The sequence below is a fragment of the Bidens hawaiensis genome, unplaced genomic scaffold (assembly GCF_021521415.1).
Source record: "Bidens hawaiensis isolate Kalapana, Puna unplaced genomic scaffold, B.hawaiensis_p1.1 tig00003182_1, whole genome shotgun sequence".
NCBI classification, from domain to species: Eukaryota; Viridiplantae; Streptophyta; class Magnoliopsida; order Asterales; family Asteraceae; genus Bidens; species Bidens hawaiensis.
In genome coordinates, this window is record NW_027491173.1 from 707,635 (window position 1) to 730,695 (window position 23,061).

Here is a 23,061-nt window from a genome sequence, read left to right on the forward strand (position 1 = left end):
ATACACCCCTATCTTGCCCTTGGGGGCATCATACACCGTCTGGTGAGACTCAGGAAACTCAGGCACGAAAGGCTCGAGCATGAACTTCTTGACGATGTACTGGTACAGGTCGACGGAAAGAGCACACTGGCACTCGCCAGCAGTACTCTTATCATCCTTATCAGACGCGGACATCGGATTCTCGGTGTATACTTCGGACTCCTCGGCAATAGCCTCAGGATCACGAATGGAAGACATGTTTTGGAAGATGGAAAGAACGATTCAGGAGAATGCTCGACAAAAGTTAGAGTATTCGCCGGAAATCGCTTAGAAGAAGTGAAACTGTGAGTTGAGATGCATCCTCTCCTCCCTTTATATACTCATCGCAATGAATGCGATGAATTTAATGCGGGAGAGACGGAAAAGCGTAGGTGCAATGAAACTATGAAACGTGGAATATGCAAGCTGGCAACAACTGTCGACAGGACGCGCGCCGTAAACTTCGCGGCCACGCGCCCGAAAACTCGCGCCCACGCGCCTGAAAAAGCGTCTGGAATGACCATATACTGTCACGTCGCCATAACTTCATGCACGTCCTGAAACTGTCAGAAGAAACCGTCAGACCACGCTGACGTCCCTTCAACAGTTGGACTGTTCTTATCCTTTCACCAACTCTTCGAATTTCAAAAAGATTCAAAAGTAAGCAGGACTTTACCCCCTTACCTTGGCAACCAAGTAACTATAAGACAGGTGCGGGTACAGTGTCAAGGAAAAACCCTTCACATACTTAGCACCTGCAGGGAATTGAAGCCAAGAATACCTCGGCAACCAAGTAACTATAAGACGGGTGCGGGTACAGTGTTAAGGCAAAACCCTTCACATACTTAGCACCTGCAGGGAATTGACGCCAGGAATACCTTGGAAGTAAAGTAACTATAAGACGAGTGCGGGTACAGTGTCAAGGCAAAACCCTTCACATACTTAGCACTCCGCAAGGAATTGAAACCAAGAAGGATCTTCTGGGCCATGCTTGCGGAAACGGAAATAACATCCCCGCATAGCGGGAACGTTGAGAACTAGATTGCGAGGAGGTTGTTTAACATAATTGATCACTATGTTTAAAACTACCAAAACCTCATGGAGAATCTACACAAGTGGAACTCAACGCTCCTGACTTGCGAGGAGGTTACAGACCTACCCGCATCATACCCAAAGATCAAGCAGAAAAGTCAGGAATTTCTGCACGTGACATTAGGACTTCCGCGGGAAGAATCCCCATGGAAAACCTTAAAACTAAACCCTTTTCAAAACCCCTTGCTTAAGTCCAAAAGTTCACCTCACTTATTAACAATTCATGAGAAGAACATTGGACTGGGGGGACTTGAAGAGGTAGGTCCCAGCAGAGCCCAGTTGGACCCGCAAAACTCACCTTGAACAGGGACGTCTGCGCGGTTGGACCCGCAAGACTCACCTTAAACAGGGACGTCTGCGCAGTTGGACCCGCAAGACTCACCTCGAAGAGAGACGTCTGCGCAGTTGAACTCGCAAGACACCTTAAAGAGGGACGTCTGCGCAAAGACCAACTGGATCCGCATGACAAACCATGCTCAGAGACGCGACGTCCTTACGCGCAGTACGCAAGCTGTTCCCGCAGGAAAAGCCTCCCAATGGTGACGTACTCCGCCTGTTCCCGCAGCTACGGATACTAGCCATCAGGGAAGGCTACCCGCACAGCAAGGCTACACGCACAAGGCACTAACTCTCAAATAATTCAGTAATGTCACCTGAAGAGGGAATGAGCAAGCCGGGAATACTCCCGCCCAAAGCCGGGAAAACTCCCGCCCAAATGAGCCAGTCCGTACGCTACTGGAGGACCTTTTGTACTATACCTGCCAAGGTATGGACAAAAGATCTGACCAAAGCTGCGACAACTCACTGACAACAGTACGACGAGCAGCACGCTCTAGTACTTAATGTCACTATCAGCCGCTGCCTACTCACCAACCCCTGTCGTGGCACGTGCATAGCCTGCAGTTGGTGGAAAAGGAATAGTACATAGCCGGCCATGTCACTATCAGCCGCTGCCTACCCACCAACCACTAGCATGGCATGTGCGTAGCCCACAGTTGGTCGAAAAGGAATACTATTCAGCCGGCTGTACCTCCTTGGAAATCTACCTTCGGCTATAAATACTCCAACACCTTGGAACGGTATCATTATCTTATATCTTCATATATTATCTGATATCTGCTCTAGTCATTTCTCTTAATATACACTTATATTCAAGAGCAATCTAGTCTGATTCTCACGCCGGAGGGTGGTCACAAGGAGGTACCCCCCCTTCTCAGTGACGAGCTCACGGTGTCTGTTTTGCAGGTCATCAGAAGAACAACCATCTTTGCCGGAACTAACCCTCGTGGGAAACATCTATTTAACCCCCAGATTATCCGTAATCTGCCGGGGTCGATTAGTGTTTCTTCAGAAAGCGAGGAACGATAGTTCTTTTAATGGCAAGAAGGCTGATATAGGGGATATTGTGGCGAGCGTTAAATCTCTCTTGTTTTTGTGGCTAAAGTCTAGATCTAGATTTAAGAAGATTGTTTGGAAAGATTGGTGTAAGTCTCCTTTGTATATGCTGTAAGTAGGGGTGCAAACGAGCCGAGCCGAGCCCGAGCTCGACTAGGCTCGAGCTCGGCTCGTTTAGCTTACACAGAGCTCGAGCTCGAGCTCGGCTCGTGAGTAGATTTTCAAGCTCGAGCTCGGCTCGTTTACTATATATCAACAATTTTTTATATAATTATAATTATTTTTATATATTTTTCTCTATTATAACTTTATGTATAAAATAATATATATTATTTAGTTATTTTTATTTTTTTCATAATATTATACATATTAATTAATAATTATTAAATATATATTTTAAAAAATAATATAAATGACAGGCTCGTTTAGGCTCGCGAGCCGGCTCGAGCTCGATAAATGAAGCTCGGGCTCGGGCTCGTTTGTTAAACGAGCTTATTTCTAGGCTCGAGCTCGGGCTTGATTAAGCTCGGCTCGATCGAGCTTTTTAACGAGCCGATCTCGAGTAGCTCGGCTCATTTACACCCCTAGCTGTAAGGTTGTTTTTTTTGCTTTTGAGGAGCGTTTGATGTGGTGAATGAAAGTTTAATTTCAAAAAAAAAAACAAAACAAAATAAGCCAAGAATTTATAGACGTAAACATCTTTTCTATTATATTTAAAAGATTATAAGTTAGATTTTTCCTTATCACCCTTAGCTCATTCTCTTATTTTGAACACTATGTATTTTTTAGAGATGTGTATAGTGTTAAGTTGTTAACGAATAAGAGACTCTCTTCTTCACTTTATACAAGTGAAAAGTGCTTATGATACTAAAGTGACACATAGCAAATTCGTTACAAACAATTAATAAAATAGAAAATACATAAACTACTGATAAAAAAACAAATTCTGACACTCAATTACATATGAAGACCAAGACCATTGGTAGGTTGCATTCAGACTAAAGTGACACATAGCAAATTCGTTACAAACAATTAATAAAATAGAAAATACATAAACTACTGATAAAAAAACAAATTCTGACACTCAATTACATATGAAGACCAAGACCATTGGTAGGTTGCATTCATTCTTCAGTCCTTAATATCTTCAGTTGTTCGAAGGATCCGTTATTACTAATTTTGAATCAATTGATTGGTGGTATTTGGCTCCCCCCCCCCCCCCCAAACTCTACGACTAATTTGTATTTTTAACGAGTCAAATATATAATTAGATAAAAGATCCAATACAATAATCTCTTATCATACATTACGTATGCAACAACGTTACGCCCTTGATTTCAAAAAACACGCGATGACAATATTGTAAATTCTTTCAGTTTGTTTCCATCCCAATTAACCGTTACGATCATTCAACCATTGTCATGGACTCCATTGCAGACTTCACTTCAATTAAACTGAAAATTTGAAAATTGATTTCAACTGATAGAACTATAGAAGTCTAAATACCTTCCAGATTTGTTCATATAACGAAATCGATTATTAAGTCGATGGTTGATTGGTGATTTCTTGATGATTACAAGATTATATGAAGTGATTTCAGCGTTCAATTTAGGGTATGTCTGGCAAGGAGTTTTTAGGGGCTTCAAGCTTTTAAGAAAAAGCTCAAACTCAATTAAAAACCTTATTTGGTTGAAGGGAGCTTGAAGCTTTTAGGTCATGAGAAAAAGCTTAAAGCTTGAAGCTCCAACTAGTAGCGTTTAGAAGGAGCTACAAGCTTTTAGTGTTTTAATTACTTAAATAGCCTTCCAAAAAGTACATTTAATATTATTATTTTCTTAGTTATGCCCATTTTGGTCATTTTATACATTATATTAAAAGCTCCAGCTACTCTGTAAAACATCTAAATATATCTATAAAGCTACAGTTACCGGCTACTAGCTTCAAGCCTCCAGCCACCAACTTCCAGCTACAACTACCAGCTAGTTTTCCCAAACATACCCTTAATGTTAAAGATGGTTTAATTTCATATATGAGCTTCTGAACGTTTAAAGGTTTTTTAGAGTGTTTAAAGTTTTTTATTTGAGTGTCCAATTTTTGTTCTGAACTTCTAAACTTTTTGTTTTGAACTTTTAAAACTTTTTTTGTTATGAAGTTCTTGGATTTTAATTTTGAACTTCTAAATATTTGTTCTGAACTTCTTAACCTTTTGTTATGAAGTTCTTGGATTTTTATTTTGAACCTCTAAACTTGAACGTTTAAAGGTGTTCGTTTTGGTAAGAACATTAAATGTACATAGTGTCTTTAGTTTTGTTAAGAACGTGTAAACGTAATATTTTGAACCCTAATCAGAGCTCAATTGAGTGTATTATTCTGCAATTTCATAATCGATTGATGAATCTAATTCCTTCTACACATCAATTCGATTGATTAATTCATCATTTTTTTATCAATTTTGTAGATTCTTGATGTGTTTTTTTTTATCAATTTTGAAGATTCTTAATGTTCAACAACGTTCTATTTTGATTATGGTTTTTTACTTTAGAGATTTCATACTTTAAGCTCTGATTAGAGTTTAGAAATTGGATGAGATAGAGCGAGGAGTTCAAAATTTGGATCAGAATGTATTTGTAATCAATGAATTTGATCATGAACTAGTTTAGGTTATTTACGAAACTGTCACCGCGTGTTTTGTAATCTAACGCTCTGAAAGGCCGCGTAAGTAGTGTGCGATAAGCCATTATTGTACTATAACTCACCTCTATATATTTATATAGTTTAATACAACCTTTAGGCTTAATTTATATTTTTATAACTTAGTTTAAAATATTTTGTTTTTTTAACTTAATTATAGTTAAGTTACATATTCTTAAATATTCTTACTTTTTAAAACTATATAATAAGAATATAAATAAGATTTTTTGTAAACCAAAAATTTTTAAAACGAAATTTTAAATATTCTTAAACTTTATATCTGACCGACTCGTTTTGAACAAAATTTATGTTGGTACTTAGATTAAAAAACACGTCTCAACGGTATATTCGAAATTTTGTAAAACTTTATATTTTAAAAATTATAAAATAAAAACTAATTAGGAGTAAAATTAATTTTAATAATATATATTTCATAAAACAAAGAAGTTACCTAAATGAAAAACTCGTCTCTTACATTTTTTTCTTCAAAATACTCGTCCCGACATGTTTAGTGCCACGCGTCCTTTACTCAGTGGCGGCTGAATCTACTCTTCTTTCTAACCTATATACTCGTGCCGACCGTTTAGGAGGGGACATTTCTGAAATTAAAAGAATTTAGGAGACAGTTGAAATCTCAGTCTTTAAACTTGACAATCTGGGAATTTTCCCTTAAATAAACACAAATGATTTCATAGGTCTCAATATACTTTTATAGTTCACAAATTCAAACAATTTAACAAAAACTTATATGCTCTTCCTGTTTCTCTCATTTTATATAACAATATGTTTACACTAATAAATACAAACACTAAACTATTCAATATATCACCCAAAATTTTAATATCGTTCCTTGTGCAGCATTTTTCGCATACAATAACTGCCACAAACAAACGGGTCTCGTCGTCATACGAGCTCACAATTCTAAACACAACTAACTAGCTAGTTGAGTTTCAATATTGCGCACTCCAAAGAGCAGCGGGATCTTCACCACATCTCTTGTGAACATCTTTCAGTCTTTCCACTGACTTACAAATGCCACTACAACTCCAGTCAAATGATGCTACGCACACGTTGCCCGCCTCTGCCTTCCACTCACAGTCTGATCAGCTTAAAACAACATTAGAATATAATTTCATAAAATAAAAAAAAGAAACAAAACAACAAGCGTGTACCAGGAGGGGTCCCACAACACATGTTGCGGTCATCAACATGCTCGACGTCAAGACCAATAAACCAAGAACCGAGTGACACGTCCTCATTTGCATATTTGTGCAAAATAGGCCTAAATAAGACAATATGAAGGTGTTAAGATTTATGGAGTCACAAACACAATTTAGGAGCTTAACATTAAAGCAACATAAAAACAAAATAACTTCATACAAATATTGAAAAGAAAGAGTTGTTCAAAAAGCACGTCTTGCTCGAAGCTCGCTCAAAGAAACTTGTTCGAAATCGGCTCCCCTTGTAAACGAGCCAAGACCAAGCCAAGGTAAGCTCAGATTGTTGTCTCGCTTGTTTGGTTCGTTTAGCAGACTCGTTGGCTCGCTCATTTAAATTAAAGCCCAAGCTATAATATACATAAAATTATAACCCACAAGTATCACCCAAATTTTAATATATATAAATTAAAAATTTTGTAGTTTAAAAGTTATGCACTATTATGTGTATTAAAAGTAACATTTTTTTCTTTAATATATGCCAATATGTGTAAAAATATAAAATTATTTTAAAAAATAAAAAATAAACGAGCTAGCTCAGCGAGCCACGAACCAGCTCAAGCGTATTTCAGCCCGTTAGCACAAACAAGCTAAGCCGATTCGCCTCAGTTAAAAAATTAGCCGAGCCCGAACCTAACTTGACTCAGCTAGACTCCTTTCCGCTCTAAAAAAAGGGTTATTTTTAACATCTAGAAATAAAAAGTGGAGACTTACTGGTTAGTGGAGATGTATGCAGCAAGATCATTTGAAATTGCATAAATCTGTCCGGTTGCATGTCGAAAATACTTATTTCCTTCTTCTCCAAACTTCCAGTATTCAGGTTCATGGTATTTAACATTCCTACATGACAAGAATATATAAAAAATTAGACCCAAATTCTTTGGCTAAAAGAATAATGAAATGCAAGTGCTTGGTAACCAAATGTACTTTTGTGAAAGAACAGGCCCGGATTTCATGCATCCTGTATAAACCCTAGGTTTTGACTGATGTCGTCCAAGAGTTGAAGCTAACATGCCTGCAAGAAGAATATAAATATTGCAATTATCTTAAAACATCATGAAACGGTAACTTTTGCGGCTTTTAGATCATACCAAGATTGACATGAACATCATCATCCACCTTGACATAAAACTTTGCATCCCATTTAGCGAATGCGGTGGAAAAGAAGATCCGTGTTTTAGCAGTCAACTCATGATACCCTTCAACATGTTCCTGTTATTAGTTATGATAATAAAATTACATTCTTTCATATTTGAACTCAAAATTAATGATATATTATTATTTTTATCTTGTTTATGGTCTTACAAGTCTAAAGAAATCTTTATGTTGAGCTTCCTCAGAGTCAATGGCCCGATCTAAAATGCTCTTAGATGTTGCACTGTAAAATAAAAAGCAAGAATGAGTTGGATTATGCTAAGTAAAAACAAATTAAAAAAAAAAAAAGACCTGATACCATGTAAGATGGTAAAATACTGACTTGAGGTCATTACTAAAGGTTGTCTTACAATATATAGAGATCAAAAGAAACCCTTGAAACGTAAACTGGCCCGTGGACTCATACTAATAGACCCTAAATAATAATAATATAAAGAAAAATAATAACCTGTGACCAATCATGAAACGGACGACTATACCCTTTTCTTTTTCAAGCTTAAGTAGCTTTTCACCTGATCAAACAACACAAAGATTCATCTCTTTTAGAAAATGTAAAAATATAAATAAAAAAATTTACATGAAATAGAATTGAGTATGAACAAGTACCTCTAGGCATCCATGTTTCTCTAATAGAATCGCGTCTGCGTCTGCTACTAAAAGCAGTATTAATCCCAATAACCATAAACACTTTTTTCCTTTTCTCACCATCTGTCTGCGAGTCATCATGGTTCAACGGCTCAGATGAAGTTTGATTGCTCACTCTCAGCTCTGAAATTGAGTTTCCAAGTGACCTGATAGACCTCCAAGAATAAAGCAAATTATTCTTCAATATAAACTTCTATATTTTATAACATAACGTATAAACATTCACAGGTTTAGAATTTTCAACTATTAAACGACCCATATACCAGTTTTAGTATTATTGATCTCAAATGTGAGGAGTAACCTTATATTGATCATTATAAATTTTTTAATATGTTTTTTTCTATAATAATTCACCTTTTATAACAAGCTCCTTGGTGGAACTTCCTAACTTACTTTAAAAAAACTACTTTTGGCATTTTTAACATTTTTCTTAACATTTTGAGTAAAGCTATTTGTTGCTCAAAGGATCAATGAATAAACTGGATTAGCTGCTAAAGTTTCAACATATTTGGTTGTTTAAAATAATAAATGTTTAATCAGATTCGTTATTAAATTGTTAGATTAGTTGTTAATATGTTGAATCAGATCGCATGTTCAATTGAAATTGTTACATTAATTTATATAAGTAATTTTTAATTTACTTTTGAGGCTGGCGCATTCATTAGGGGTGCTAAATGAGTCGTGGTCACATGTTAAACCGGACACCAAAACACCTAAGCCTGAACGGAACACATGCAATCGTGGGTTGACACGAACACGACGAGTCAACCCAAATATTTTCTAACTTCTTTTTGTATATTAATGTTCTTTAATTACAAAATTTACAACGTTACATGAAATTACATATGCACATAAAACAGTTACATTTTTTTGTATATTATTGTTTTTTTTTTTGGATCCTTAATCCTTTTATTGAAATTATTTTTCTTGTTCTATTATATTTTCAGCCTTACATGTATAAGAAAAAAAATTACAACTGAAAAAATACATATGCACATAAAAAAGTTACTTTTAAACTATAAAAGTTTTATGGTTATATGAACATAAAATAGTTACTTTTAAACTATAAAAGTTTTATGGTTTAAAAGTAACTGTTTTATGTGCATATGTATTTTTCAGTTGTAAATTTTCTTTTAAACATGTAAGGCTGAAATATAATTTCTCTTTAAAAATTTGACAACAATATAAAACACAATTTTCCTTTTATGAAGTAAGTGATCCAACTTGCAAACACGCCATGCCAACCAAAACTGACCGGTTTAGCTAAACATAAACGCAAGTTCGACCAGAAAACAACACAAACCCACCCTTTTTGTGGTAGATGTGCATCATCTGTGTCAAAAAATCACCCCCTGCAGGAGACAATCTATGCCTGTTCGGATATATAAACCTTATCATAAGACTCACCGACTTAATTAACTATCAATATTCCACAATCTTAACAAAGGTGGCTTTGAGAAAAGGTGAGGAGGGCGACGACTCCTAGCCCGATCAGCTCGGTACGCCCGAAATTTTTTACATACATAAGCTTTTATTGAAAAAAAAAATGTATTCTTAATATTCAAACTCGGTTCATTTAAGCCTATTTTCATTAAAAATTATTTTGCACAACCTAAACCATAATCCAATAAGTTCATTTAAAAAATTTAATTGTTTCAATAAAAAAACACCTTTTTACTTAAGACCAAAATATCCCTCACTTGTGGCCTAGTGGTAGGAAGCTTTGGTTCTCCAATGAAGACCCAAGTTCGATCCGCACTTATGGCACTTTGGGTAAATATTGACAATAAACGATTTGAGCTACACGTTGCGAGATTGTAAGTTCGAATCCCGAGCCCACCCATGGTTATTGCAATAAAGGATTTGAGCCAGGCCTTGCAAGGTTGTAAGTTCGAATCCCGAGCCCACTCGGGTTTTTAGTCACACCGCGTGTTACATTAGAGAGTTTTTATGGTGGCACAATGTCTGTCAAGTGGCAGCTGGCGGTACGGTTACTCGGGGAACCCCAAGGCACTCTGAAGCCAACGTGGGCCCGGTTAGGACAACATAGTCTGGGCATTGTGGCGTGGCAACGGGGCTTTCCAAATTGGAGAGTGCGGTAGCCTAACACAAGAAAGTTACGACCCAAATCCCACCGCGTGTTACTTTAGAGAGTTTTTAAGGTGGCACAATGACCGTCAAGTTGCAGCCGGCGGCATGCTTACCCGGGGAAATGCCCAAGCCAAACTCTTAAGTCAACGTGGCCCGGTTAGGACAACATAGTCTGGCTAGTGTGGTAACGGGGCTTTCCAAATTACAAAGTGCGATGGCCAAACACACAATAAAGTTACGACCCAAATCCCGATACTTTTTAATGATTCTTGAGGACAGGCCTAATTCATAATTACATGTATGTATTATGAATATAAAAGACTCACTTGATTGCTTGTTGGGTCTTATGAACTTCTCCTAGTAGTATATCATCATCATCATCATCCTGCGCCAAACCCATCAAAATCATTTCATTTCATAAACCCACCCACAAAACTTATATAAACAACCTTGTTTGTGATGCAGTCAACTTTCATATGATCATCTTTGGGTCTCATATCGGAATCATCAAGTGGGACCCACACCCTAAAATCAATCAATCAATCAATCAATCAATCAATCCTTCAAATTTGTTTGTTTGTTTGTTTGTTTGGGTTTGGGCTGAGAAATTAAAGTAAAATAATGAAAAGAAAGAAGAAAGCAGCCGCCTGCCTGTTTGTAAAGAGCATGCCGAGCAAGAAACTGAAGATGCTAAAAATGATGATCCATTTTGCTGATACTTTATTCCCACCACCCATTCTGTTGCTCTTCATCTTCTTCTGTTGTTGGCGCGTAAATCTATAGAGAGAGAAGAATATATATGTATGATATGATTGTATGTATGTTCCAAAAGTCAAGCTGGTTATAGCTGAAATACTGGTCAAAATATTAACAAACAACACTTCTTCATTTCCAACGTTTTGTCTTCCCTTAAATTACGCTTTTGTCCTTTCAGCTATTTATTATTATTATTTGTCCTTTCAATTACATCAATTAAGTTTCAATTATTACTTTTTATCATTATTTTTCTTCCGGTTTAATGGCATGAGATGGTGGATAATATTTTGAAGCCTTGAGGTCTTGTTTTTTTTTCATAATGGTGAGTTTTCTTTTTGATGGTGTTTTTGGTGAGTCAGGTCTAAAACGTCAAAATCAGATATAAGGACGGTTGATATCTCATCTCAGAAAGACTCACTCGGTTATTGGTGGTGAATCCAACGCTATTAAATAAATTGTTAATTATAGGTTATTCAATAATAATAATAATAATAATAATAACAACAACTAGTATATTAGAACCCGTGCCTTGCAGCGGGACTAACAAATCGAATAGAAAAACAAACGTTAAACCATACACTCTCGTTGCTACGTGGTAACTCACAAAATTTAGAAAGAAATGTAACACATTATCGTATAAAAGAGTAGGTAAGTTGAAGCGGTGAAAACATTGCCACCTCTCTTCTCTCTATTCTTTTCTTCTTATATATTTGGCCTCATGTATAGACTAGCTCTATATATTAAAATTGTACTAGCTTTCTGATGTGTAACAAGAAAGATGTCTCAGTTTTGTTTAGATATAATGCTACAGGAACTCATAGAACATACAAATGCGTTCAGTTTTGAAGCTCAAACCGTGAAATTCATAAAGGTGTTCAAAGCAAGAAGGAGAAACAAGAACTATAGAGAATAATGCTTTGAATGAACTCTATCAAAATACCAGTGACAGATCTAGGAAATGCTTTCGTAGGGGCCGGAAATTTTTTGGGTTAGTACACATATATATAGTTTTTTTTCTTTGTCCGAATCGGCCATTCCCATTGGGTCGGATCGGGCCGGGTTATAAAAAACAAGGTAATTAAACAAAATACCATTACAAATACATAATTAAAATATCAATATATTTAAAGTTGTCTACTGGTTTCATTTTTTGAATTCTAACTAAAATATCATCTACTTCGGCATTCCTAAACAACTATTTATCAATGAAACAAATTTAGTTATCGTTTAAATGAATTTGTTAACATTACTTTAGTTGATTTTATAAATTCTTAATACACCAATAAATATTATTTAAGTATTAGAAAAAACAACGGTTGATGTACTAAAATAACGGGAAAAAGATAATTTAAAAATATATAATAGGAAAAAGCATCTTTTCAATCTAACTAATATATTAAAGCTAAACCAATTTGTCCACTTGTTTTTTTCCTAGGGTGTCCACCTAATGTTGTATGTCATCTACTTTTCATGCTTATAATTTTCATATAATTAATCAATTAATTTTAATTCTAATGCTAATTAACATGTAAACCAATATATAATACAAGCATTGGTCAAACTTAACATTTAAAGTTTTGAATTCATAACTTAATATTTTTTTAACCAACCTAAATATAAAAAATTTCAATGTTTAGATTACATCGAAACAGAAGGCAAGCGGACAACAAGCTGCGCCGCTACCCCTTTTTGAATTGCAAAACCCAATTTTCTAAAAACTACATTTGCTGATCTTCGAGTCATAACATTACTATGCATGACCTAGCTGAACACGGGTAAGTAACTCCACAGCTTCAGACGCGAAGAAACCAAAAGTGTCAAAAGCAAAAGGAATAAATACATATTGGTTATCAAGACACGCCTTAACATTTACTTTGACTTTATTACATCTAACTAATATATTATGTCAACTTGTCCTTCTCCTAGGGTGTCCATATAATGTTTCATGTCATCCACTTCCCATGCTTATAATTACCACATAATTAATCAATTAATTTTAATCCTAATACTAATCTTCTTACTATACTATTAAAGCAAAACAAGATATTCACATGGCCTTCAAATAGGATATCCACATAAGCTTACAAGGTTTCCATCTAGAGAATTGCCACATAATTCATTAATTAATATTTTATAGAATCATAACCTCACTAATTAATGTTTTCTAGAATCATAACCAACTATTTCCTTTCAAATGATTTAAAAACCGATTTTGACTACAATTAATTATTTATAACTAATTTTTGCTACCTTTTTTAGTGTGACTATTACTTTAGTAATTCAATGATTTGTATATTTATACATTTTATCATTCACACCATTTATACATATTTTTCCCACATCTTGTGGTTTTGCAAAGAACAATGTAAAGAATTCTTATGATAGCTACATACACATACACACACACATATATATACACATACATATATATATATACATATATATATATACATATATATATATATATATATATAGGGGAGGGATCTTTTGAGAACCATGTTGAGTTGTAAGAACTTAGGAACTCCATTCTATGCCACGCATTTAATTAGGTGGGTTATAATATGTGGTTGAGGTTAAATCTGGCAAAAAGTCAAAGTAGGATAGAGAATAAAGATGTAAGTGGTTACACTAACTTTTACGTCTGTTACACATGTGTAAAAAGTCGGCTCGGTGCGTAAAAAATTCTGTAATTTTTTTACGTGTATGTAACTTACATATATTACGTATGTGTAAAAGAAATTCGAAAAAAAAATCGACTGAGTTCTTTTGAGTTCTTAAAACTCAAAGGGGTTCTCATTTGAAAGCTCCCATATATATATATATATATATATATATATATATATAGGGTAAGGTTAAAATAAAAACCCACTTGAGTTGTGAAAACTATAGAAACTCATTCTCAACCACATGTTTTTAATTAAAGTTTAAATCTTGGGGCCCACAATTAAAGTGAATAAAAAATGTAAATATAAATATAACGTTTTCTTTCTCCTGAAAACATATATAAAAATTAGTAAAAAAATGTTAAAAAATAGCAAAACAATTTTTTTTTAGTTTTCGATGTTTTGTATTAAATGTTACAACATATATTACGTGTGTAAAAAAAAACGATGTTACATAGGGTTTTCACAACTCAAGTGGGTTTTCATTCTATACTTCTCATATATAGGGGTCCCCTATATATATATAGATTTTAATTTTGTTTATTGTAAGAAGTTAATAATTAATATACTTGAGGTTTCATGATAAAATTGTTTCACAAATAAATTATATATTATAATTCGGTTTAAAAGCTATCTGGGTTTGGTGATACCCATTACCCGTTTATCTTCTTTATTATAAATTTTTTCTTAATTATAAATAATATATATCTTTTTTAAATAAAATAAGATATTAATTTTTAGTATATCCCTATTTTATAGGATTTTCATATCAAATATTTTATGAGATTAATTTTTAATACAGTGACATGTTATATGCCGTTTAAGAGCTATCTGAGTTTGGTGAAACCTTTACCTGTGAATTCGGGTCAAATGCGTGAGAAACCTTCATTTACAAAAAAAGCAATCTGATGGCTTGAGAGAATGGTTGTTTTACATTTTTCGTTTTTTAATATTTATTTTTTGGATTTTAATTTTCTTTATTGTAAGAAAGTTAATAATATACTTAGGGTTTGATGATAAAAGGGTTTCGTAAATAAATGATATATTATAACCCGTTTAAAAGCTATCTGGATTTGGTGACCCATGACCCCCTTATGTTTTTTACTATCAAATTTTTTATTAATTATAAATAATATCTTTTTCTTTTTAAATTGGATATTAAATTTTAGTATATCCCTATTTTATAGGATTTTCATATCAAATAATTGGTAAAATTAATTTTTAATTTAATGAGATGTTATAACCCGTTTAAGAGCTATCTGGTTTTGGTAAGACCCATACCCATGAATTTGGGTTAAATCAACGAGAGGCCTCTATTTAAAAATCAAGAAATCTGGGGCTTCCATAAAAGGGGGAACGACCACATCATGACACGTAGGATTTAGGGGTTTCGTTTATATATATATATATATATATATATATATATATATATATATATTATGACATTTGAAATTTTTTCCACCCATGTGTAACACGGGCTACTATCCTAGTAAATATATAAACAAAAAAGCTAATTTGTTTATACTTAAATAAATGTGTTGTGGGCCTCGAAATAAATGTCTGTAGCCCAATACTTAACTAATATCAGGATTTAGGGTTTCTTGACTTCTTTAGTTCTTTTTTACTGCCTCTTTTCGGCAAGTTTTGTTGTTCTGAGGATACGATGACTGGAAAAACTTGGCAAAGTTTCATTGATGGTTTCGCATATTCTCATCACTCATCTGATTTTGAAATTCTATAGCGGTCGGTGTCAAATTTTACAGGGGTCGGTTGAGATTATAACATTCTAACAACACCATAAACAAAAATTTCACAGGGTCGGCCGACCCTCTCCCTTAAAGGTAGGTCCGCTCTGAAAATACTAGGAAATTGATAGATTGATCTTTTTCTTTTAGTTGCTCAAAACCCATTTAAAGTTCTAGACATCTAAAGAAAGACTAACATCAAGAACAAAGTTGGTTTGGTGTGTAATCCTTTGGATTGGAAGTTCTTGTTTTCAAAGTTCATCTTCATCAAAGATCTACCACTTTGATGCCATCAAAGGTGGTTACTTCCATAAATATCCTATGCCATGCGGAAAGAATGGATCTTATCACGAAGGCGAGATGCATTGTCATGCGAAAAATATTTATTTAGGAAGGCAGTGCTAAGGACCTCCCAAGTGGTTAATGTTCCAGTCGGGATCCGAGTGGCGGCTCGTCCCACGAGTGAGAATGGATAATTAAGGTGTCACACCCTGACCATGACGGAAACGTTGGGGCGCAACCGATTGTTCATCGCACACGACACTATTAAGTGACAATATTTAATCAACTCATTTAAATTCATAAAAACACAAAGAGTCACATAACTTGTTCATACAATAACCGAATTCAAATCATAGTAAATAATATATTGTTCGTTTTGCTAATATCCTAATAGTCTCGATGACGTTTTTTCTTCAAGTCCTCGAGTCAACCTAAAGTCAAACCTGTAACATTGCATAAATAGATTTTGCCAACACAAAGGTTGGTGAGCAATTTCATAGTTTTTGAACAATAGATATATAATATGAAATTCCACAACTTGTATACAAAACAATAAATAATAGCAACAATTTAGATAAATGAAATCGTTAATAAGAATACATTAACGACACCTTTCTATAAGGGGATGCCAAATGTACTCGGATTTTGTATGAAATCGTTAATAAGAATACATTAACGACACCTTTCTATAAGGGGATGCCAGATATACTTGGATTTTGTGAATCAACCATCCAAAAGCGATAAACACATTAGCACTTAAGCATATAACACCAAATCGAGCATTTATTTAAGTAAAGTATACAATAAAGTTTGTGGTTTAAGACTCAAGTATAAATCATTTGGATTTGAATAAGTTTGCAATGTCACCCCCAAAATATAAAAGAGTGAAAACGGGGGATGAAAGCACTCACATTCAAGTAATAAACTTGAAAGATTTGATGATTTGGAGATTAACCGGAACGATGAGTTTAACGAATGAAGCCTAAAGGAGAATAAGTCTTGTATTAGAAAAGTTGTCTTGGAAGTCTTTAAACGAAAATAAATGATAAGAAATGTAAACAATTTAAAGTTTAAGGTTTAAAATGTAAATATTTAAGAAATTATAATAATAGTTCTTTAAAAATGTAAGTTTGCTCGAAACCGGGTTAAAGTATCTAGCCCTTAATTTTACTCAACCTATGTTAAGTAATAAGGTGGGTAAAAATGCAAGAAAGCAAGTCCCTTTATAATATAGATACTAAAACAGGTTTTAACGAGTGTTCGAGTGGTCGGTTCGGGTCTTGGTGACTTGACCAAACCCAAAGTCAACTTTCCCAAAATAATAAATGTATGAGATAACTCAATAAATCTTAAAGAGACTTAACCAAGTATGTAGTTCTATTCTTTTAGAACTAACAACGTCCGTTAAGCTAGTGTTCGGTTTAATCGGTCCAAACTTTGTTATAAGATCAAGTTGGATTCAACATTCCGAGTACTTTGTGAAAATAATTAAAATTAGTTTATAAAGTAGTTTTAAAGAAATATATAAGCTTTAATGGTTAAAAACACACTTGTGTGTCTTAAGCGAGTAAACTTGGTTTAGTTCGGTTTGGTTCGGTTTTTATCTTGGAATAAGGCCAAGAATGGTTACCACATGTCCAAACATCATAGAACTTGTAAAATAATTTATAAATAATAATACCAAAGTTTTACATACAAAAAGTCAACAACAAAGTCTTTAAACGAAAGTTCGGTTTACTGTTCGGATCTTGTTTCGGGATAAGACCGAGGTTAGATTCTACAAACACATAACTATGGAACTAATTAAAATGATTTTAGAAACTTAAATCTTACATAAAACATGTTTATACAACTATTTAAACAAACTAGTAAACAAGAGTTCGGCTTCCGGTTTGGAGCTATTTACGGAATAACCGAGTCTAGTCTCTACAAACCCATAACCATGGAACTCAAAATGTAAAATAGAACTAAGATGAGCAGAAGTTAAACAAGTATAACAAGTTTGATGGTTAGATGCAGAAAATATATATAATCAATGACTACTACGAGTCCTCCATGTAGCTTTGTCTTATGGGCCAGACACTTAACCGACCGAGACCGGAGAAATGCCCACCGAAGGTACAAGGGTGCTATTATATATATGTTGTATAACAATCTTCAAGTATAAATAAGTGTTAACAAGTTGATTATAATGTAAGACTATGGTCAGTTTGACTTTGGAAAGTCAAACTGCCAAAACAAATATGAAGAACACCTTTGAATGCTTGAGAATTGGAAGAGAAAGAGATGAATGAGCAGGGATTAATGAAGGGGATAGGGGTGTATATATAGGGTGGGTTGAAAGGGTCAAGCATGGGGTGTGATATCAAGGTTTGCATGCAAGAGGGGTCAAGACAAGTCACAAAACAACAAAAAAAAAAGATGGGGCTGCTGGTCTGCACGCTGGTTCGCGTCCGGAAGTTCGTTTTTGATGTATCTTGAGCGTTTTAAGTCCGTTTTCGAATCCGTAAAAGGGGTTTTTCAAATTAGACAAGCGGGAATGTTTTAGTAACATAAAATCCAATATTTTATATATTTGAAATGTTCGGGATATAAATCGGGTCGGTTTACAACATAAAAACAAATACAAAATAAATACAATTTAACCCGAAATCGAGGGATGTCACAGTATCCCCTACTTCAGGAAATTTCATCCCGAAATTATGATGATGATGATGATGAGGCAAATAGATGTGGATACTTCTCTTTCATTGCGTCTTCTCGTTCCCATGTGAACTTTGCGCCACGCTGTGATTCCCATCGAACGTTAACTAACCGGATGCGACTACGTTTGGTTTTCTTTTCGTTTCGGTCCACGATTTCGACAGGTCTTTCAACCATGATCATCCTTTCATCGACATGTACTTCATCAAGAGGTATATGGAGATTACCTTCGGCTAAGCACTTTTTGAGATTCGTAACATGAAAAGTTGGATGAACACCGGTAAGCTCTTCCGGTAATTCGAGTCGATAAGCCACCTTTCCAACCCGTTCAAGAATTTTAAAAGGACCAACGAATCGAGGAGCTAGTTTTCTTTTCTTTCCAAAACGAACTACCCCCTTCCAAGGAGATACTTTGAGAAGGAAAAGGTCGTCAACATTAAACTCGATAGGTTTCCGTTGTTTGTTGGCGTAACTCTTTTGACAACTTCTAGCGGCCAGAAGATTTTTACGGATTTGATCGATACGGTTAGTGGTTTCTTGAACCAGTTCGGGACCAGTGATTTGAGCTTCACCGATCTCGTTCCAACAAATCAGGGAACGACATTTACGACCGTAGAGGGCTCCGAAGGGAGCCATGCCAATGCTAGAGTGGAAACTATTATTGTAAGAAAACTCAACTTTAGTAAGTTATGAATCCTCTATTAACCTTCTGTCCAACGACAATAAGGTGATGGTTAAAGTTTGAGATCTTAAGGTCTTAGGTATGAAACTTGACTCAAGAGGGTTTTCTCTTAGTAGCGGGAAGGGATGAGCAAGTTAATCTGGATAACTGAACCGATTTTAACTGATAATTGACATGACCGATGGGTTGGCTCAATGATTTTTCAAAAACCACAAAATGCGGGTCGGTTTTGGTTAAAGATATATCCAAGCCCATCAGGGGTGGACCTATTCATCCCCTGTGGGCGTCGGCCGACCCCTGTGAATTTATTCTTTTAGCATATATGCAATCTCATCCTGAGCAACCCTTGTAAAATTTTAACATCGAACCCTGTGAAAAAAAAATTATTGTAGCGATGACTGTGGAGCTTCAAAAGCTCAGGTGAAAGAGGAAAACGATGTTAAAAACTAACTTTTGTTGTATTATAAGGTAAAAGAACAAAAGGCCTGCTAGGATCTATTAGTTTATATTTTGTTTATTGATGTTAGAACATATTTCTTGTTTGCTGAACTATTAGTTTTGATTTTTTATTTCTTGTTTATTAATATAAGTTTTAGCTTTAGGTTATACTTTTAGATTACTTAATTATCACTTTATCTATTTTTTTATCATATATAAAGATATGCTCTTAATTTGTTTTCATATACCATGAGACAACCGACCCCACCCGAATAAAAAAAATACAATATTAGGGATAGACAACGGACTTTTAAAATATTTTTGACCCCTATGAAAAAAATTTATGAGTGCGCTACTAAAGCCCATCCTGACCGAACCTACACATTTATTTAACTAAACATGAGATTAGTGGCGAATGAGCGGGAGAATTAGTATTTCATATTACTTAACAGTCACACCATCTTTTGCATCCAGTTTTACCATATTAATCAACTAGTTATAGAATCCGAGTAATATACGAGATTTCTCAAATTTTAAAATTAATAAGATGAATTATTTGAAAGAAAAAAACAACATTAATTAAAGGTAAAAGTAAATCTAAAATATAGATAAGAAGTTTAAAATATAAAATTTACAAATTCGAGAAAATCTCTTTCATAAAATTTTTGTATTAACTTATTTGTGAAGATGAGAAGATGAATATGGACTGTGTTAAATAAATGTATGGATGTGATGTATCCGGATCCGAAATTTTCATCGAATCAGAGATGAAATCATTGTTTGAAGTTAACTAATATTGATTGGTGGATACTTTTGGTATGAATTCAAATTTCAAGAATGATTTATAAATTTATTATGATTGATTTACAAATATAATTTAAGCAAACCTACAAAGTCGCCACCACCTTATTTAATGACAACAAATCAAATTCATCATCAAGGTGATTTTTTTCTTTAATAATTTAGTTCCATTATTAAGTTATAAATCTTCTTCCTCGTTCAAAATGACATTGAAAATGTAAATTTATTTAGATGATTATAGGATATTTTGTTGTCTTTTTTATTTAGATGAGTTTCTTTATTTTTTTATTTAAAGGAAAATGTAATTTATTGGCAAGAAAGAAATTAGTGTGTTTCAAAAAATCTCTTAGTTTCGATATAATTTTCAGCTCGTTTTAGAACAAACATTAGAAATTTTTCTATAATAAAGTATTTTAAATATTTGTAAAGAGAATTTAAATATAAAAAATGAAGATTATGAACTTTTTTTCTTGTTTATGGATGTTTCTACTCAGTTAATTATTTAAATATTTGTTTATGATTACTTTATATACACATATAATTAAACACAATAGACGGATTTTTTTATTAATTTAATTAAGTTTTGTGTTTGACAATTAGTAGTAGTTCCCAAATATAGTTTTATTCAATTGGTGTATGATATGTAAAATTTTAAAACCCTTTATATTCGGTTTTGTTTTTTAATAGTTTGTTAAAATAAATAACAATCTTAAATTATCAAATATTAATATCATTACTATAAATATCTAGAATTAAGGAGATTGTAGATTAGAATTTAAGAGGGAAAAAATGATCAAGAATCATTATGGTACTAACATGTGGCAGCCAGTATTTTCTTTTATTAGTATAGTAAAATAATAATTATGTGTGTGTGTGTGTGTGTATATATATATACTAGCTTTTAGCCCGCGTGTTACGCGGGTTGCTTTAATTTTTTCTAATGTACATAATATTAAGAAGTTTAGTGTAGAAATCAATCAATAACATCACAGTAAAATTACAATTAAATTTAGTTCAAGTAAGAAAAGATCTCCTTGAAGACGACATTTGTTGTCTTGTTAGTTTGTCCGCCATATTTGTTTAGAATAAGTATCTTCAAACCCTTTTTGTTCGTAACTCTTGATAAGACGACATATAATTGTCCGTGTAACTGTGTAAGAAGACACCGTTCTTTAGGTAAAAACCAACCCTATTTAATGACTGTCCTTGGCTTTTGTTTATAGTCATAGCAAAACAAATTGATAAGGAATATTGTCATCTTGTAAGTTTAAATGTTATGTTTTTGTTAGAAGGTATTAAAGCGATTCTAGGAATAGATATTCTTTCACCAGTATTAGTTGCTGAAAGAATTTTCACTTCAATTACACAGGTACGTAAAGAAATAACCTGAAGCCTAGCGCCGTTTCATAAGCCTTTCTTTTGATCAATATTTCTTAGAACCGGCACTCCCACTTTTAGTACAAGGCTATGGTTTGGTAGGCCCGCTATTTTTAGACAGTTTAATAGCTCGGTAGAGTATAAAGTTGGATCAACATTCCTGTCTATATAATCAGACTTCAACACATAATCCAAGCTTAAGTATTCAACCGGTTCACCAGGGAAGCTTTCGATCAGACGGTCATTTATTTCATGTATGACCTCATTTGTTGGTGCAAGTAATGCTCTTTGTTGAAAGTAATTAGGGTCTTCCTTGTTGTTTAAAATGTCTGGAACACAAACTGAATTAGATTTCTGATAGGGTCATTACATTTTTTGATCAGTAAATCAGTTGGTATCTCTATTTTTGTTGTACCGTCATTAGGCTCACCGACTTTACCTTCTCTGATGTCTATCAACCATTGTGCAAACTTTTTTGTTTCCTCTATATCAGAAGATGGTTGATCAATTTTTAAAGTTATGTTTCTTGTTAATCTAAGGACACGACCACATTCGTTCCAAAAGTATGAAGAACATAAAGATGCCTTTACTATTTGTTGTCTGCTTCCTTTCTGAATTAGCAAGTGTGGTTTGCAGATCATTTCTTTTCAAATATATTATTATGGTGATTGAAATGTCTGCTGGTTTGGTTTTTGGGTTATTCGATTTTCCACTTTTGATTTGAATTATTCGGTATGTAATTTTATTCGTTTATAACTGAAATCCGAAATGAATTATCTTCAGAAAGGTTAATACTGAACTCTAGGTCGGTTTAGTTTTCGGTTATAATGGAATAAACAAATAATTTTTTTAAATATTTTTTGAAAGTAACCGTTATAATTTATTGTATTGAGTTGGGTATAAATGAGATTAAACTAAAATTGTAACTGGAATTGCTAAATTAATTACAAAACTTAAATACCATTATTTGTTATTCTATTGGTTTTTTGGTTCATTCGGGCGATTTGGTTTGAACCGCATTTAGATTTGTAAAACAGAGTAATAATTTGGCTCGTTGTTAATCGGTTTCAGTTCAATTAATTAGTCGGTTTCAATCTAAACAACAAACACCCCTAATCTGATTATCATACTGTGATAAAGTTACTGAAACTTGTTAGCAAGAAGGAAATTCAAAGGATCTTTCGTTAACATCAAAACGTTAACTGCTTGCAAGCAAAAATACAATATGTTACATCTAAATAAGTAAATATGATAATATGATATTACATGATCCAAAAACTATCAACCAGTTATTTGTATTAGTGATATGT

The 23,061-nt window shown here is 33.8% G+C and overlaps 1 protein-coding gene across 2 annotated transcripts; it reads right to left on the reverse strand.

The window, feature by feature from the left end:
- Positions 1-6,102: 6,102 nt before the first annotated feature.
- Positions 6,103-11,090, reverse strand: LOC143622517 (beta-1,3-galactosyltransferase 7-like). Of its 2 annotated transcripts, none has more exons than XM_077093638.1 (11): positions 10,956-11,090; positions 10,754-10,829; positions 10,631-10,689; positions 8,175-8,359; positions 8,017-8,080; positions 7,719-7,791; positions 7,505-7,625; positions 7,341-7,428; positions 7,128-7,253; positions 6,369-6,478; positions 6,103-6,295 (listed from the first exon to the last, which is right to left on the reverse strand). In XM_077093638.1, the coding sequence occupies exons 1-11, from the start codon at positions 11,054-11,056 to the stop codon at positions 6,147-6,149; spliced, it is 1,152 nt and encodes a 383-aa protein (XP_076949753.1). In that variant the 5' UTR covers positions 11,057-11,090; the 3' UTR covers positions 6,103-6,146. The 2 variants fall into 2 exon arrangements, with proteins under 2 accessions (XP_076949753.1, XP_076949752.1); XM_077093637.1 differs by having other exon boundaries at positions 8,175-8,368.
- Between the last annotated feature and the right edge of the window lie 11,971 nt (positions 11,091-23,061).

Bases quoted from the DNA above. Each gene is read 5' to 3' on its own strand.
- LOC143622517 (XM_077093637.1), bottom strand. From the start codon at position 11,056: ATGAAGAGCAACAGAATGGGTGGTGGGAATAAAGTATCAGCAAAATGG. The intron at 7,429-7,504 runs GTATGATCTAAA...TTCTTCTTGCAG, and splicing joins TGATGTTCATGTCAATCTTG to GCATGTTAGCTTCAACTCTT. The intron at 7,254-7,340 runs GTACATTTGGTT...CTTGTCATGTAG, and splicing joins GGGCCTGTTCTTTCACAAAA to GAATGTTAAATACCATGAAC.